The sequence below is a fragment of the Rhopalosiphum maidis genome, chromosome 4 (genome assembly GCF_003676215.2).
Source record: "Rhopalosiphum maidis isolate BTI-1 chromosome 4, ASM367621v3, whole genome shotgun sequence".
In the NCBI taxonomy this organism is placed as follows: domain Eukaryota; kingdom Metazoa; phylum Arthropoda; class Insecta; order Hemiptera; family Aphididae; genus Rhopalosiphum; species Rhopalosiphum maidis.
Genome location: NC_040880.1, coordinates 43341901 through 43360082, shown reverse-complemented (window position 1 = coordinate 43360082; position 18182 = coordinate 43341901). Strand labels below are relative to the sequence as shown.

Below are 18182 nucleotides of genomic sequence, written 5' to 3'. Positions count from 1 at the left end.
TTGAGATATTTCGGTTCACCTTACTATTATTATGTTTCCAATAATTATGCAATTAGTCCGTGCCGATAAAAACAACAAGTTACCTATACGCGCAATAATCGATAAACATATAATATTATATGCTTAAAATCTTGGGCGTTTGCGGGAAATGGGTAATTATGCGTCTTATAACGGTCGATTTTGATTACAACGATCGATGTCGGATAAACAATTATATTAGATAATTGGAAAACTATATTTTCCAAGGAGAACAATGCATATATAAAACGTTTACGGTTTTTAAATAAATTAACTACTTCGACGTTTTTTTTTATTAAGTAGTGCATACATTATATTTATTTTTCGTACAAGTCACAATACTACTTACTATAATATTATAATATTATTATAATGTACTTAATCTAGCCTTAAATCGAGTTCTTGTTTTTATCCTTTTGAATAAATAGTTAAAGACGTGAAATTTGATGTTTTTGTTGTACAAGTTATATAAATAAAATAAATACATATACTTAATAAATGTTATAATAATGATAATTAATGATTTAAAATATTAATGTTCGACACGTATATCTAAAAAAAAAAAAAATATACATTATAATATGTCATGTATGTAACGTGTAGCTTTTCCTAATATACATAACCCTACTTGTCCCCCATAAATATGTATTTAATACGTTTCTTTACCTATATATATATATATATATATACTTCTCGCTTAAATTTAACAACTTGCATTACTATATTTTAACACGTATAATGGGAATCTATAATTTAACCTTTAACATATTTAATATTTACATAAATCAAATCTACTGCAAGAGAGCTATGTGTGTAATATTCGAGTTTGGCAATATAATTTTTAATATTATAAACCACAGTAGTTATGCAAATAGATTTATTGGACACGATAAAAACTGCTTGAAATTTAAGAATATGTTATTTCCTACAAAAAAAAAAAAAAAAACGCATCTAAGCATTGGCTATGCAGTGAAATGTTTTACCGGAACATATTAAAAACGGGATGTTTGGTAGCAGCCGGAAGTCGTTCACTAACCGTTATAATATACATTATTCGCCACACTGGGCGACGAGGGGCTGCAAGCGGACATTGGCGCCCAGACAACCTACTGCACCGGAAACGTAGTCGGGGAAGTTGCTCTCGAGTATCCAGAGGACGCCGCCCTGGCTGTCCGGTGCCACGTGCGTGGCCAACCGGCCGCAATCGTCGGCTTTCCGGACCAACGCAAACCTATCGGGGCCGAACGACGCGCCGTCGCCGGGCCGGTCCGTATCCCAAGCGTACACGTCGCCCTGGCCCCGGTACCGGAAGTACACGGTAGTCCGGCCGTCCGTGCCCAAGAGGACCATCTTTTCGGGCTTCGGGCCCAGGTCGGCGACGGTGCCCTCCGAGCAACCCTGCCGGAGGTTGCACGTGTCGATCCTGTACATGCGGTTGCTGGTCAAGTACGTCAGGTACAGGGAGCCGCCGCCGCCGCCCGCAGCCGTTCCCCTCGCCAGTGCGATGTAAAGCACGTCCCGCCGGCCGGTGCAGTCGTGCGTGATCGCCTTGGGCAGCACCACCCGATAGCTCCGGTCCGCCGCCACCTCCCACACGATCACCGCCCGCGTGGCTGCGTCCGACACGTACACGAACGCCCTGCCATCATCTCCGTAGTCGGCCGTAATGTAGTTTAATCGGCTGGCCGAGCACACCAGCCCCGACAAGTCGAACTGCTTGACTACCTGTGCACATTCAATCCGAACGAAACAAAAATATATATATAATGTATTAAACCCACATGATGGCCGTATGGGAATATCGCGTGGGCGAGGTTTGAGGGGACTAAGCTTCCCCGAAAGTTTGAGGGGATGGCTTAGTCCCCTCAAAACACACCGCGGTTATTTATCCTTCTAATTTTAACTATACATATATACGTACGTATTTACAGGACCTTAAGTTGATTATAAAGTTAATAGTCGAGACATAAGTATACGATAAAACGGATTAGTGTTGAGCAAAACCAATTTTATGTTGTTATTTGTTACGTGTAGTGTATTAGACTGTATTAGTAGATGTATTAACAAACGTTAAGGTATAAGAAAATTATCCAGTTTCTAAGTTAGTATATATTTTTTATTTTTTATATTTTAGTTTGTAAATAAGTTATGTGTATGTAAAATATTTCGTTTAAAAAATAAATATATTGTAAAAAAATCAACGTTCCAACATACATAATATTCTTACCATTAAATTTCATAGTAAGTAAATTAATTTTAATATTAAAACTAAAAACCAAAACTGATTCCACTGAACATATATTTGTGCTATGTTATATGTTCGTATGATATCTACGCTTCCATATTCGATAAATGCATATATATATATATTTATATATTTATATTGCCGTGTTTAATATAAATAATATTTATTAATGTAATATTTTCACACTTAAAATTTGTAAATGGAATTGTATGAAAAATCCCAGAAATATGCCATCTAAATCACGGGACACTCACCCAATCATAAAAATTCAACAACTCTTTAGGACATTTACCTTAATGCCCTTATCCCAGCACTGATATTTAGAAGTCTAAACCGGAGCCATTGATTCCACGTCCGTTTGAATTTGGCTTTCATTTTTTCGTAACAACATTTAGCACACTTCAGATAAAAGAGCCTTTGGCGTTTTTCTTTCTTCTTTTGTTACTTACATTACTATTTATACAGTCATTCGCGCAGTTCCTAAAAAACTTTCACCCTAAATTCTTTATGCCGTTTTCGTCGACTTTATAAAATATGATTTATATTATATTCCCTCTTTATCCGACCGCGTATTGGCTGTCTCGGATCGCCTAGTTATGTTTTCGATCACCTGTAATTCCGCAACTCACGATTTAATATCATGACCTCGGGTGTTCGCTTTTCATACTTTCTTTATACAAAGAGCACATACCGGCTACTACTACAAATATAAAATCATTAATATTTTAAAATCAAGAATAAATACGATGATGACAAATCCAACGGCCCTATAATAGTTTTTTTAATGATATTATGTATACTATACGAGTCAATTTTTTGTCATATCACGATTCAACGACACAAGACACGATTACATTTAATGTAAATGTAAAAACTGGTTCATTTTCCCAGATTTCAAGTAATACGGTTAACTGGGTTCAAATGTTATCGGATTTTTGTTTAATTAGTAAAGTGGTTTTTACATTATTAGGATTTTTGGATTAACTTAAGATTTTAAACTCGGTTTGAAACCTGATTCAACTCTCTAAATATATATATAAAATACATCATTATAAATGTGCTTTTCGATTCTCACAAAAATAAAAATGTAACCGTTGTTACGTACTTGTATTAAGTATTACATTATATAGTATTGAATAGCGTTTCGACAACCAAACCCATACGATGTATAACTGTAGTAGGACACGATTATATATTTTTAAGTTTCAATTAATAATATATTTTATACATTTTATATTATGGAAAACCGATTGTAAAGTAAACACAAATAGTACAGCTACCATACAATTTAATTCAACAGCGACCGTATATTACAATTACCGCCCACAGCGGATTCCAGTTGCATATTATTTCATGAACCACAAACACCGCATATTATCATATTATTATATGCGTGATATAGTAATGCTGTATACGTATTACAATATTGTATTCTATCAGAACTGTGACGCGTACTATTGTACTGTATACTCGATATTAACAAAATAACAAAACAGTTCGGAATAACTTTCACTCGAATATAACTCAAATAATTATTAATCAATATTGTAAAGTTATTTCATCGATTAGTATATCTGCGTCGGAGTGCCTTATGTATGCTCGACACTACACTCGCTCGTCTTTATTAAACGCGATTAATGAGTAGGAAACTGATAAGCAATATTATTAAGAACATTTTTGGACGAAAAGCGACTTCTGCAGAGAGCCGTTTGAAATTTGAAAAAAAGAGAAAACCGCGTCAAAATAGCTTTTTACGCGACTAAAGTATTGCAATTATAGAGAAATAGCGGCGTCCAAGAAAGAAAGCCTTTATTAAAAATCGAAATTTCGTTTATATCAAACACTCACACACCGGTGACGGGTACCTACATCACATGTGATGTGAATAAAAAATATATTATGTTTGATGATGTATACTTATTATAGTACCTATACCTACACGTAATAAACTAAAAAACATATTTTAAGAAACTGCTCCAATTTCTCAACACCGCAACACATAATATCGGTTTACTTCTCACACATTTTTTAAAATTAATTGGGTCTTTGTAGTTACACAAAAAACCTTAAACTTCTACGAAAAACATTACGACATCGGTCGGTTGCAGCCGTTTCTTTATAATGATATACATATTGTTAAAAGACGTTTACTAAAATTTATAAAGAACGTACATAATAATATCATAACTTATAGAACGTATAGTACTCGTACCTATTACTCAAAAATATAATTTAATCATAATATCAAACGTTTAGCGAAAATATCAGCCCTAATGCATTACATTCAACCATATTATACACGTTGACTTTAATTAGTCGCATATTCCGTACGAAAACATATTTATTCATAATTTTACTCGACATATTATTGCTATTATTAGGCAATAAAGAATTTTTCTGTCGTTATTACTATATCACTATTTATAACACGAGATGTATTATTTTATAACAATAATATCATTAAATATAGATCACTACGTTATATTGTATTATTATTACTACTTTTGGCTAATTACCGTGACAAAATAACGAAATACGAAAAGGCGCGTCGTGACGCGACCTCGAACACACGCGATCATAATATAATATTATTACCACTATACGTATATTATTATAAACGAGCCGTGATGGAAACGAGCACATCGATGTGCACAAAGTGTGAGCCACAAGAGTGACCGGTCTGAACGATACTTGATCCAACCGGCTCGGATTTATCTGTCAGATAAGCTTGTGGTAAATCTATAAGGGTTGAAAAGAGGATCCTTGCCCCGGCCATTTGTGTAATGACGCGCCATTTTAAACAATTTCAAAAGTCAGAGAATATACATTTGAAATAATACGCGTTGTCGAGCAAACTCTATCGAGAAAAAAAATATAGTATTATTTGTAATCGTCGTTTAGCCGTACTTTAGTTGCACGTTATGACTTTACGAGTCTAAAATGCAAATAGGTCTTTAAAAGCTAGTAGAACCTTTAGTTTTCCACTCAAAATATCAATTTTATTTTTCACTTATTCAAATGAAATCGCGTATACATGCGAATAGAACATTTATAAATAGTGTTCTGAGCGTGGGCCACTTTATTTACTCTTGATAACGCTATCTGCATCCCCTCACACAAAAAAATATCAATTGAATGTTCGCCGTGATGGGCGCCTCTGAACGCCTCTGATTAGTATTCACTCGATATATATGTACCAAACGATCTATGTTGGCGTATCCTATACACGGGGCTCGGATTGGTAATAGCACATCGAGGACTAGGGAATTCGGATGACGATTAATTATTCACTATACATATATATTTAGATCGTTAATCCCGGCACGCGGTATAGTCGTGCGGTTCAGACGGTGCCATTTGCTGCAGGTCACCGCGGTTCGCATGTACGTATAATATATCACATTTTATTATAATATGCTAATATTTTCATCGCATAAATAATAGTAATAATATTGCACTCATATCGTATCCTTACTCGTTAACGCGACGGCCGTTAATGCACGCGTGTATACACATTATATAACCAATATGTAAAAATGCATCTACATAATATCACCGTTAACAGTAATCGTTTTCAAATGGGTTACGGACGCTTTAAACCGCGTGTTAAGTCAGAAACAATATTATTATAATATAATGTGTTAAAAATATATTTTAAAAGCCAGCAGAGGTGTGGCGCTAAATCCCTGCTGCAGCACCGCAGCCGCGTCGAGCACATGTTTATTGTAAATCATGTGTCGACAATAATTATTATTTCATTGGTATACGCGAATTCGAAATACACGTGCTCTTATTGCTTGTCAAAATCAATTTCCATCGCAGCTGGTGCCGGTCGAGCGCTTACCCCGGCATCAGCTTCCGAATTTATGTTATATACATATATATATGTGTTACTGTGTATGTGTTTATACAATGATATGACATACATAGCATGATTAATAATGGATAAGTAAAAAAAAACTGGACTAGCCGATAAATAGTCCGATTGTAATGACATTTTGCATGGTCAAAAAAAGGGATCAAGGTGGTTGCTATCGTTGTGTGGGTCATCAAAAATAATAAAACAGACCACTTATTACACGTTCTTCGCGTTCTTGAGGAACGTATATGATCACGGTCAATTAAAAGTGCTCGTAATGTTATGTTGACGTGTGGAGGCACGTGCACTGCACCTAACCTCTGGGATTAATAAATAATAAAAGTAATATTATTGTATGGTTCGGTTTAAGTAATCCTGAAGTTGCAATACTTGTTAGACTTACAAAAGAATAGTTTTTTTGTTTTTTTTAATAATAAATTCAATTAAAAAAAAAAGTAGTTTACATAACATTTTAAAAACATTAAAATAACGAGTATTTTATAATTACTCCATTTCTGTGTAAATAATGTTCACGAAACGAAATTCTAGTTGCGTTCACAAGCACGATATTTATGAATTACATTTGCAATATTTGTAAGCCTAAACAATAAATAAATTGGAGCAATTAAGCGTGGTCGAGCCTCGTGTTACAGGTTGATATTTATAATATTCAATTATATCGCGTATTTGCGAACAATGCGTACATCATGATGCCCAATACTCATTCTCAATACAGTTCATATATGTTATATTAATTAATAATTCGTAATTTTCATGTCGATTTGTTTACCGATGTCATACTCATGTTTGGCAGACATTTTATATGATTCTAATAAACCCAAATTACGATTTAATAACTTTGGAAATCAATTTTTATTGGCATTTGATTTCGTCTGTCCCAATTTTCATATTTATATTGAAAACTTTTACACGGCCATTACATATTTTCGTCTAAAGAACGTATAAATTTAAACTAATTATGAACGCTTTCAAAATTATTTGATAACTTGGAGAATATGTTTGCTAAGTATTTGCTAACTTTCGGCATAAAGCAGTGTAAAGTCGAACCGGGTGAACAAAACGTAAGTACAGCGCAAGCGAACAGGGTTATACCGACAATGAATGTTGGATTTAAGTAATGTATTGTGTGCAAGTATTTATATATTTATATAGTTTAAGTTATTTCCATCCTATATCTGTCACCTCGAGCTTTTTGTTGTGACCACATATTATGGGTCATGGCTAGACAGATCTAATAAACCGAGGACATGTGATCTATATATCTGTAACTATATACTCATGACTTAACGAATTAACCAAAATGATTTATAATAGCAACTGCTAAACAGAAATCTTTCACAATGTGTGTTTGTTATTTTACGACTATAACATATTATCGCTTTAAATAGCGTTTCTGGTTTTATTAATTCTTCCGTTTATTTATTTCAGCACTCAATAAAATATCGTTTGGTGTAGGTACCATATAATATAGTTACCGATGATCAGGGCCAAATTCGAAGGAAGCTCACGCCTATGGTTTATATATATATATTGTTGGCTATTTGTTGCTACTGACTGAAATTCCTATATCAACAATTATTATATTATGCCAGTCATGTCCATTAAAGTTGTTATAAATTATTTCTTTTTTTTAAATTTATAATTAGATTAAGACTTATATGTAATACTAACACAGTATATACGTATTATTTATTTATTACTATACCTAATAGTAATAAATAATAATAATAATAGTTATAACTAGCATTATATTTCCTTATACGTATATCCTTTCTAAATTATGCAAAGGTAATTTAGAAACAATTTTAAATATAAATATTTATCTTTCTTATGAAGATATAATTAAAGAAGTAATTGTAATCCTCTTTCAAATAGTAATACAAAATCTCAATTTCACAAATAAATTTACTTCACGTTAAACGAAAAAAGTTAATATGAAATTGAAATTTTATAATACATAAGAAGTGTTTTTAAATGTACTCGAATAACAATTTTGATAAATTATTAAACCTTTGTTTTTTAAATGTGTAAGAGTTACATAACTTATAATTTCTCTTAGATAGTGTTATAATGAAATAAATAAAAATACAGATAGCATTACATAATCTTCGTAAAGCAAAAAATAATTTTTCGTAAAGTCGTTTCTTAATTTTTAATTAAACGTAATTGTATTCTAGGCTATTTTATGCCAATAGAAACCAGTCAGATACAAATTAATTTTTTATTAACCTGCATAATATGAAAATCTTAAGAAAGTTTTAAAAACAAACCAAGTATAAAATATTATCACCACTATTTTTTTAAATTATTAATGTTATTTGAGATGTGAAAGAGAAAATGTGGTTTTATATTTTACTATTATTGCAAGCAGTGGTGAAACTAAACAGTAGCTACAAAACAAAATCTAATATCGATTAAAAAATTGTACAGGTAGTTTGAAACTATTTAAACCTGAAGAGCATATTTTATATTTACGACGATAGGCATCTACGATTCGAATCTGACTGACCGACGTTGTTATAACAAAAACAGTTTTAAGGCCAGTTTAGCACCTATTATTGTTGTTGAAAAAAAAATACAATCTAAATCGGAAAAAATAAATTTTTGTTTATAGAATATTATTATTCTGGACGAGTGTTGTTTACTCAAATCTGTTATCTTTAAAACTATAAAGGTTTTAATGGTATATGAATAAATCGAATAGATTATAAATGCTAAAGCTTTTATCTCACGGAGTTATCAGTTATTATACACGGTATTGCGAAAATTAATTTTTAAATATTTACACACACAAATATTAAACAATATTCGTAAACGTATAAAATATGAATTCATTTAAACATATTCCAGCTATCTATTTGGGTTTATGGAGGTCAGTATACCCGACGAAATAATATGAGTATACGAGTATGCAATTGAATTTATTATACTTGGTATATTTGTCAACGAAATATTATTGTCACAATAATATTCAAGATACAAATAAAGTTTAAATCGATATTTTTTTCTTTAAAAATGTCCTAAATGGATTTTTTCGTGGTAAAAATCTAATAACACAAATAAATGAATTTTCGAATTTCCCCATATCATTTTTGACGTTTAATTTGTTTTTTTTTATTTTATCTATTTATACGTACTGTTTATTACGTGAAACTATTTTTAATGGCTCTACGATTCGTATACTAAATCTAATGTTAAATATAAAAAAAAAAAAAATACAAATCGTAAATAGCTAAAAAAAACTTCCTCGGAATTTAATTAAAACAAACTAATATATATTTTTAAAATAAGGTACACTTAAACTTGATCGTAATGCTTAATTAAATTATTGCCTATCAATTCATCGATACAACATATTATGTACGTTGGTGTATAGATGGTTTTATGGAATCAATATAATTATTATATATTATTTGTACGTGAAAATACGTTCTGTAGAGTGAAAGTAATAGTATTGTATATTATATATTAAATAAATAAATAATATATGTTTATGTAATTATACAATACATTGAGTGCGGAATTTTAAAAGAATTTCAACAAGATTTTGGAATGAGCAGTCACTTTTTTCAATTTAAGTAGATTTTGATCTTTAAAACGTTTGGAAATATAGTGTATGACATGACATGGCATACAACAAATTATAAAACTAACAAGATACATACAGACTATACAGAGTGATAAATTACTTCCTTTACACCAGGCATCTTCAACACCTTATTTCCTGTAGTAATGAATTTATTCAAATTATTATTTTTAGAATTGTTTAGTAACCGACTTTAAGACCTTGTTATTTTCAAGTACTCGAGAGCTTTTTTTATATAGTGATTATAACTTATTTTTACTGTTAATTGATAAACATATGGTTTTTTTTTTTTTTTTTTTAATGTTTGTGTACATATTATAATATTCAAATAAGTAGTTTCTATATTATTTAACTCTATATCCTAAATAGTATAGTTCATTGAAATTGATGTTATCATGTTATGTGGTCCACGATGATAAGATAATATTACTGTAATTACTAATTAATAATAATTTATTAACATCTTATAATTAGTAGAAACTGTCTGAGAATAAAAACTAATACAATTTATTTCTAAACTAAATTAAATTACATATTTTAAATTGTATTTTAAACCACTATTAAGAATTAATAACCTCAATACATCAAATTTAATAATTTAGTAACTACTTATTATAATTTACCGAGTAAAAGATAATTGCGTCAACATTTTTGTTAAAAAATGATTTATCAAGCTATGTTTTATGAATGCATGTTACGAATGGTTTTTATTTAAAAAAAAGACGTTTGTATCGTCACAGAACACTACTTAAATGGTATAAAAACGTAAGTGTTTGAAAATAAGGCTTTTAAATAGGTACATATTATAAGTCCTATATCTAGTGCCTACTAAAAAAATCCAAAATTCACAATATTTGAATAGTTTGAGCAATTGAACATACTTGATTAATCACGCTGTATATATTCAATACGCATTGGCAGAGAATTTCAACCCAGTCTTTATAGATTATAGAAAAGTGGTACTTAAATATATTATATTAATGACCCAAACCATAGTCATAACTGTGTGTTTAATAAAACGTGATGCTTCCATATATACATACTCTCTACGGCTATCTTATGAACATTGAAAAATATAGGTAATAAAATTTCGCCACGCAAAATCGAAATCGTGACGTCTGTGTTGATATTTAAATTTAAACACATATCTCCAATTCTTAAGAAGAAAACATTTTCAAAATAGCGTCATAATATCCTTTATATAAAATATTTTCTAACGCCGAACTATGAAGTTTTGCAGCGTTTTACATTTTATTATACTAGTTATTCTGTTATTTAACACTTATTGCATTGACATTTCATCGTTAGAGAATATATTTTTATAAAAACGATAATATGTGACATTGTCTCGAAAATATTTTTCTGATCACATTTTTGGGTAACAGGTGCTTAAACTTTTACGTATATTAACCTAAAATGTTGTTGCCGTATTGCCTGTTAGACATATGTTGAAGGTATTTATGGGCGTCAAGTTTCACGAGTTAAACTCTGTCACTTAAAATTATACATAATATTAATTATTATCGTACCTCACATGCGTGTAACGTTATAAACGATATAGTCTATAATATATTAGTATATATTATTATTATTATTTTACCGTTTTGGAAGTTGACATGCAATGACGCATCGGGTGGACCCCTTTAGTATATTATATTACACACACACACATATATATATATATATATATATAGAGAGAGAGAGAGAGACAGAAATGATTTAAATTACAACGACATAAGTTTTGCCGCCCTTGAGCAATAACGCAATTTTCACCGGTGTTTTGGGCACAAGAGTATTTGCGACAGAGAGGGGAAACCGGCGAACCGACGGATATCGTGATTGTCGCACGCGGTTAGTCTGGACTCGACGGGGGGTCAATTGAAAGTGTTAGAGGGTGCGTGTAATGGACAAAGAGAAGGGTTCGGGAAATCCTTTTTGGCATTGAACAGATTATAAACTATCACGCAGCAATAATATACTCTGCGTCTATATATAGCAGCTACACGGGGGTGGTATACGAGAGACACTTTCGACCGGCTATAATATAATAACTATATTGTATATTCTCTGCAAACATAACTAAATGCGATACCGATCTCGTTGATTTAGAGTCAGTGGCGTATTTAGGATTTCTACGAATCGGGGACGGCCGGTGAACGTTTAAAAACCTCCAGAAACCGTGGGGTGGTATACGCTCCGCCGCCTGTCAAAGCCTATAGAGATTAAAAAAAGTTTTGAAAACAAACAAAGCATAAAATACATAATTGTGTCGCTGTTAAAGACGATGTTTTTTTGAAAATAATATAATATCAATACGCTGTTATAGTGTGTCACGAGTGGGTTATATTATTTGCATATTTTAAAAAAAAATAATATATTGTGCTCACTCATAACGTATGTATATTATATTTTTATATTTATACTGTCGTTCGATTTTTCACTTGTACGGTTTAAATACGTCTATATTATTATGCTTCATCGCTACCGAGTATTCGATTCTATTCCATCACAATATATTTCCCGCGTATTGACACGACGCCGTAACAGCAGTCGTACACTAATATGATACGAAATTTATGAAAACGGCTCTTCTCGAGTCGATTCGTTACATAAAACATAACTACGCGCGTAGATAGTTTCGGAGAGGTATAGGGATAAACTCTGAAATTCGGATATACGAGAAAACGATTTAAAAACACTTAGCGAACAACCACAGACCATAAAATATTCGCGTCGTTGGGATTTTATTTTTTATTTTTGTATACTTAGGGAAATTAGATACTTATTGGATTTCGTCATGAACTTTCGATACGACGTTACGCGGTTGCATAATGTTTAAATCATTTTGCCGAGCCGAACACATTCGATGTACAAACGAATACGTATACACTTCCCCCCCCCCATACCAATGGATTCGATGGTTTTGTTGCAGGTGAAACGCCGATGATAAATTCGGTTGGGTGAATGTGACACCGGGGGGGGGGTGGGTAGGTGCAGGTATCCCGTTTCAGGGAGTCGGGCCATAATATTATAATAGCCATTTGTCTCCCTATTTTCTTGTATAATATAATATGTCATTGGCCCGCTTCGCATATAATACGGTAATTTACATAATATTATCAATCATAAAGTTTATGTATTGGCAATCATTATTTGAAATATGAATATACAATGGCCTGCACAAACATAATACATAACTAAGCCCGGATGGATGGTCCAATAAATATGGCACATCGCATATCGCGTATAAATTATATTTTGTTGAAATGCTGTTTTTATTAATTGTGGATTGGGCGTAATTGATCTGCGAAATAAATTGCGCTCGCCCTCGCAGTTTATGATACTAAACGAAAAGATTTATCGTGCAAGAATAAAACATTTTCCCAGACGGTAGAAAACATCGCAGATTCGCTCATAAAACAATCGTACCGGTTGAATTTACCGCTAAATTCACCGGTAAACTGTTATTATTTTTGATTTTAATCGGAAATGTCAATGGTTATAAGATTTCACGCTCGAAGAATTCCCGTAGACAAAGAAAAAACGTATGTATGAAAATCAAGTCGCAATCGACGTCGTGGAAAATATTCAAATATAAATATCATTTAATAAAGTCGATTTTATAATACACACGGCAATATCAATTCAGAACTTACATTCGTCTGTATGCACATCACTGCAATCATCACACACTGACGTCATAGCCACGGTGGCGTATACAGCTCAAGATAATCGGGTGGGCCAGTTTTGTTGCGTAGTGTGTACGTGTGTTTAGATTAATTGCCCTATCACATGGGATGTGGGTATGATAATAATAACGATATTACTAATACTATTAGTGGGTGACATTTTTAACGATTTCGATGAAATGTAAAAACCAAACAGTGGAATAAAAGTTGGGTAGGCCTACCCCGTAAACACGGCACTGCATGGCCGACCTACAGCTAATCAAAAGCAGGACAAAAACGCATTCGCGTCGGTAATATTACGTGTTATGGTATTATTGATTTTGTGCACACGCTGACCTTGTCGGTTTTGACGTCTATGGCAAGTATCCTGGGCTGGGTCCGGCGGACCGGCTGTTCCACGGTGTTGACTAACCCGCTGTCGAGCACCCACAGCAAGCCGGTCGGGTCCAGGTACATGTCGACGGCGTTCTGTACGGCGTCCGGGTCGCCCTCGTCGTGCAGCGCCCAGCACGGGTACGGCGACAGCGCGGGCCAGCACCTTCGCTCGCATTCCAGCCGGACGGTGGACACGGTGAACGGGACGCCGGACCGGAACCTGGGCGTGAGCACGAACGCCCGGTCGCCCCACACTTGGGCCCTGGTGGCGATCACGTTCTTGGCCACGTACCGGCCGGTGTCCGCGTAAACGCTCTTGGTGGACGTGCACGGCCACTCGATGTTCTGGCCGCTCAGCGTGTACGCGGCCAGGGCAGCGGGCGCGTCCGAACCGGCCGCCGCCGCCGCCGTGCAACGGTCGCCGGCGCCGAACACCGCGGCCGCGGCGGCCATCAACAACGCCACCGCGTTGAAACCGGTGGACATCGCGTGTCGACCCGCGGTAACTGCTAATCGACCGCGGTTTCGCGTACAATATATATGTACCGCGGTAACCGCTGCTGCAGCGGCCGGACGAGCTCGCGGCTGCGCTATGTATGTTATGGTAATATTCTAATATGTTCAACCGGACGGTCGCGAATCCGCGGCAGCAGACGACTTGCAGATATGATAGCTATCGGACCTGTTACCGTAAATTATATTTCATATTATAATGTATATGATATATATATATATATATATGGTATACACGATGTGTGCGCGCACGGCTATCGTGACATACGTGTCAGTATTTCGTACATGTAACGATATATATATATATATGTGTCGGCGTTTTGTTGTTTTTATTTCGTCGTCGCCGTATCGCGCGTTTACGCACGTTATTATTATACATATATCGTGATATACGTTTTTGTTTTCGGTTTTTTCGTCATTTTCGTAAACATTTCTCCGCGCCGGTGGCATTGACGCGGACGTGTTCGGGCCCGCTGTCTTCCCGGCGGCGGCGGCTCGGCCGAAGGCCAAGGTCTCGGCTCGACGAGCTATATTGTGTTGTATCGGTCGTCGTGACGGTATTATGGATTGCATTAATTGTTATCGTCATCGTCGCCTAACGATACGGTTCGACCCTCTAACGGCCTCTACGCGTGTTCTCGTCGTCGGCTTGTGCGGATAGGCTTTCGAAACCGGTGCATATACTACGCTGTTACTTACGTCCAAAAACCGTGATCGACTGTCGGTGTACAACAGTAATCCGGAAAAAAAATTCGTTCGTAACAGGTCATATTATGGTACCTTCTTCCCAATCTAACAGGCGATAACCCCCCCCCCCCCCGGCAGGATTTTACATATCGATTTATTATTTATTTTATAAAATAAAATAATGGATATTAATTATTAGTATTTAATTAAATATTTTAATTCATGATGAATAATAATAAAAACTATCGTTTAGGACGAACTTAATTTTTTTTTTTTTGTAGTCATTTAAAATATACTCACAGTTAAACGAATTTTAATCGTAATTATTTTGTTATCAAAAACCAAAATGATGTTAAATTAAGTATATATTAATTTTTGATTTGCATTTACAGATTAAATTATAACTATAAAGTATATTTTCTGTTGATTTATCTTAATTTTTCATTTTCAAACACTATAACCGCAACTAAAACCTATAGACCTTAGACCTTTATATAAACCTATGCTAATACCGAATAATTTGAAAACCTGTTCGCCAAACCGAGAACTTGTAAACCGAAAAACTAAAGTTTAAATCAGTTTATAACAAACTATACAATAATAATCGACGTCTACAGTTGTATACATAGTATAGCCAACGATAAGCGTGCGCCTGTTGAATTGAATATCTGTCGAATTTACCTTTTTCCGAGAACAACGCGAGTATAGGATACGCAGCCTTTGAAACCGTCGAATTCGACGCATTTAATAAAACCTTAGACCGTAAAAACTTAAAACATAATAATCACATCACATTACTTGTATTGTGTGTAAGCATGTAAGCCGCGACGATAAAAAAAAAAAAAAAATAATAATAAAATCAGCGGGCCCCGTCGTCGTCGCTTTCGTATGATAACGGCGGTTGCACGCGTGCGGCTAAATATCATCTGCAGCTGCGCACACACGACAGACCGTCGATATGTTGCTGTGTCGTATCGTTTTGTTTGCGTGGTATACAGTCATCGTATTATTGTAATATTAGGCGTACAGTGTAATATACGGTGGCCGGATGACAGTTCATGTCTAGGACCTCGTGTACAGACATCAGCGAAACTCGTACATTATGTAGGTGATACCTACTACTACTATACTTTCGAAAAAATTGTTTACTTTGTGTTTAATTCCGACAAACTTATTTCGAATGCGACCAACTGTGAAAACACGACGACATTTTTAGTGCGTGATGAACGTGATTTAAAACTTTATAAAGTATAAGCTCGACGTCATTTTTTTCGCGCAAGTTGTCAATTTTTCGGTATTTGTACGCAATATATATATATATATATATATTAGGTATAAAATACGACATCTGTGCGTAGTTGTATTGTGTAATTATAATTACAATTATTATTGAACGACGCCAGTCAGGGAGTCTCGACAGTCCGATACTGAAAATATTCGTCTGCATTCCACTTATTACGTCATTATCATACGTATAGAATGTAGTAATGTATATTTAATGGGTCTATTAAAATAAAAAGGATTTTTTTCATTTTGTTGACGTAAAACAACCATGTACATATTTAGTTACAGGCGTTTAAAATGTTTAAATCGGTTATTGAAATCTAAAATTTTAACCACACATGGTTAAACCTCATCTGTCATCTGTCATTACTCTCTAAAAACGAAAAAAATCTGATATACATTCGGCCATTATAGTTATTATCACTTTTTGGGATAATAGATGTACATGACGTAAATGCATATTTCTGTATATTTAAATTGAAAAAAATCTATTCGTTTTATATTTACGTGTTTGATACTCGAATAGTCACAGTGTGAATCCGATTTTTTAAAATATGTTTTTGCATACCTCTTGCATATTTGATTCAAAATACATGTTTTTTTTAAATTAATAACAAACAAAATTGCATGCAATTGGATCGTCTAAAAAATATTTAAAAGTGTTAGGAAAATGTAACAAAAACTTACAAAATACAAAAAATATGTTCCGTTTAGTACTGATTTTAAAGCTAAAATAATAAATATGTAAATATATTATTATATTATTTATATATTATATTTATTATAATATTTATTTTATATTTTATACCTATTATATATTTGAATGCAAAAACTATCTACTAAACCGATAGATTCTTCATATTTTCTTCAAAATCAATAAAATAAATAATAAAAATGTAAGTATTAATTTATTAATAATGTATAATAGGAATATACACTATTATTATTATACATGTTTATTAATGGTGACCATATTTATGAAAGGTTACAAAAATTAGTATTGATTTATAATTATTCATTCATTAAATTAGTATATGTTTTACATGTAGAATATTTTTATAAAAATACAGCAAATATGTGAATAATTTAATTACGTATATATTTTGCAATTTTATTTAGCGCATAAAGCTTGATGTATCCTATTTACAATGAATTAATGCATAATATTATTATGCATTAATGTTTGTCAATTCCTATGAAGGGCGCATACGTATTATACAATTATAAAGTATACAAAATACAGAATTATATGTTGTAGGCAATTCGTTCCTAAGCCCACTAAACAATACAATTTATTTATAATAAAATGAACTCATTTTAAAGTTATTTTAATTTTATGCGTATAGTTGTAAAAGTGGCGTGTACACAAGCACAACATTGTACCTATAGTCTACACATGCATATCCGGTATCACTTTTTACATTCAGAGCACACTCGTGACCGGTTTATGTAATAACAGTAGTTGTTGTAACTTCGCGCTTATCTCAGCTGATCTACTATATTATACGATAGGCCTATCATGGACGTTGTTCTCTTCTCTCCCGCAACAACGACGTCGTATAAACAACGGTAAAGGGTTTACGCACGGGGCATTACGTAAACTTCCTACTCTTATAATATCCACGAAAAATGTAATAAAATAAAAACGAAAAATCCCCAGAAACACCGCTGAAATCCGTAACATAATAACTAACTTGTAACGCAACTCGCATATCTGATCTCCACGATATTACATTTTAAGTTCGAGAGAACAATGATTCGCGAACATGTTAAAAATGTTTCCATGTAAACCGTGGACAGAGATGTAGTGCTTAAAAGTCATTACAAAACCTAAGCTATGCATGTACACACAGTGTTGCTTAATTTTGCACGGTTAAGATGTGCTTAAAATGTTTAATATCATTC

The 18182-nt window shown here is 33.4% G+C and overlaps 1 protein-coding gene across 1 annotated transcript; it reads right to left on the bottom strand.

Moving 5' to 3' along the window:
- Positions 1 to 576: 576 nt before the first annotated feature.
- On the bottom strand, positions 577 to 14279 carry LOC113558169 (protein yellow-like). Its single transcript, XM_026963675.1, has 2 exons — positions 13755 to 14279; positions 577 to 1743 (listed from the first exon to the last, which is right to left on the bottom strand). Exons 1-2 carry the CDS (start codon positions 14277 to 14279, stop codon positions 1069 to 1071), a joined length of 1200 nt encoding a protein of 399 aa, XP_026819476.1. The 3' UTR covers positions 577 to 1068.
- Positions 14280 to 18182: the final 3903 nt, after the last annotated feature.

Coding starts and splice junctions, on each gene's coding strand:
- LOC113558169 (XM_026963675.1), bottom strand. CDS start 14,279: ATGTCCACCGGTTTCAACGCGGTGGCGTTGTTGATGGCCGCCGCGGCC. Junction 1,744..13,754: donor TAGACGTCAAAACCGACAAG/GTCAGCGTGTGC, acceptor GAATGTGCACAG/GTAGTCAAGCAGTTCGACTT.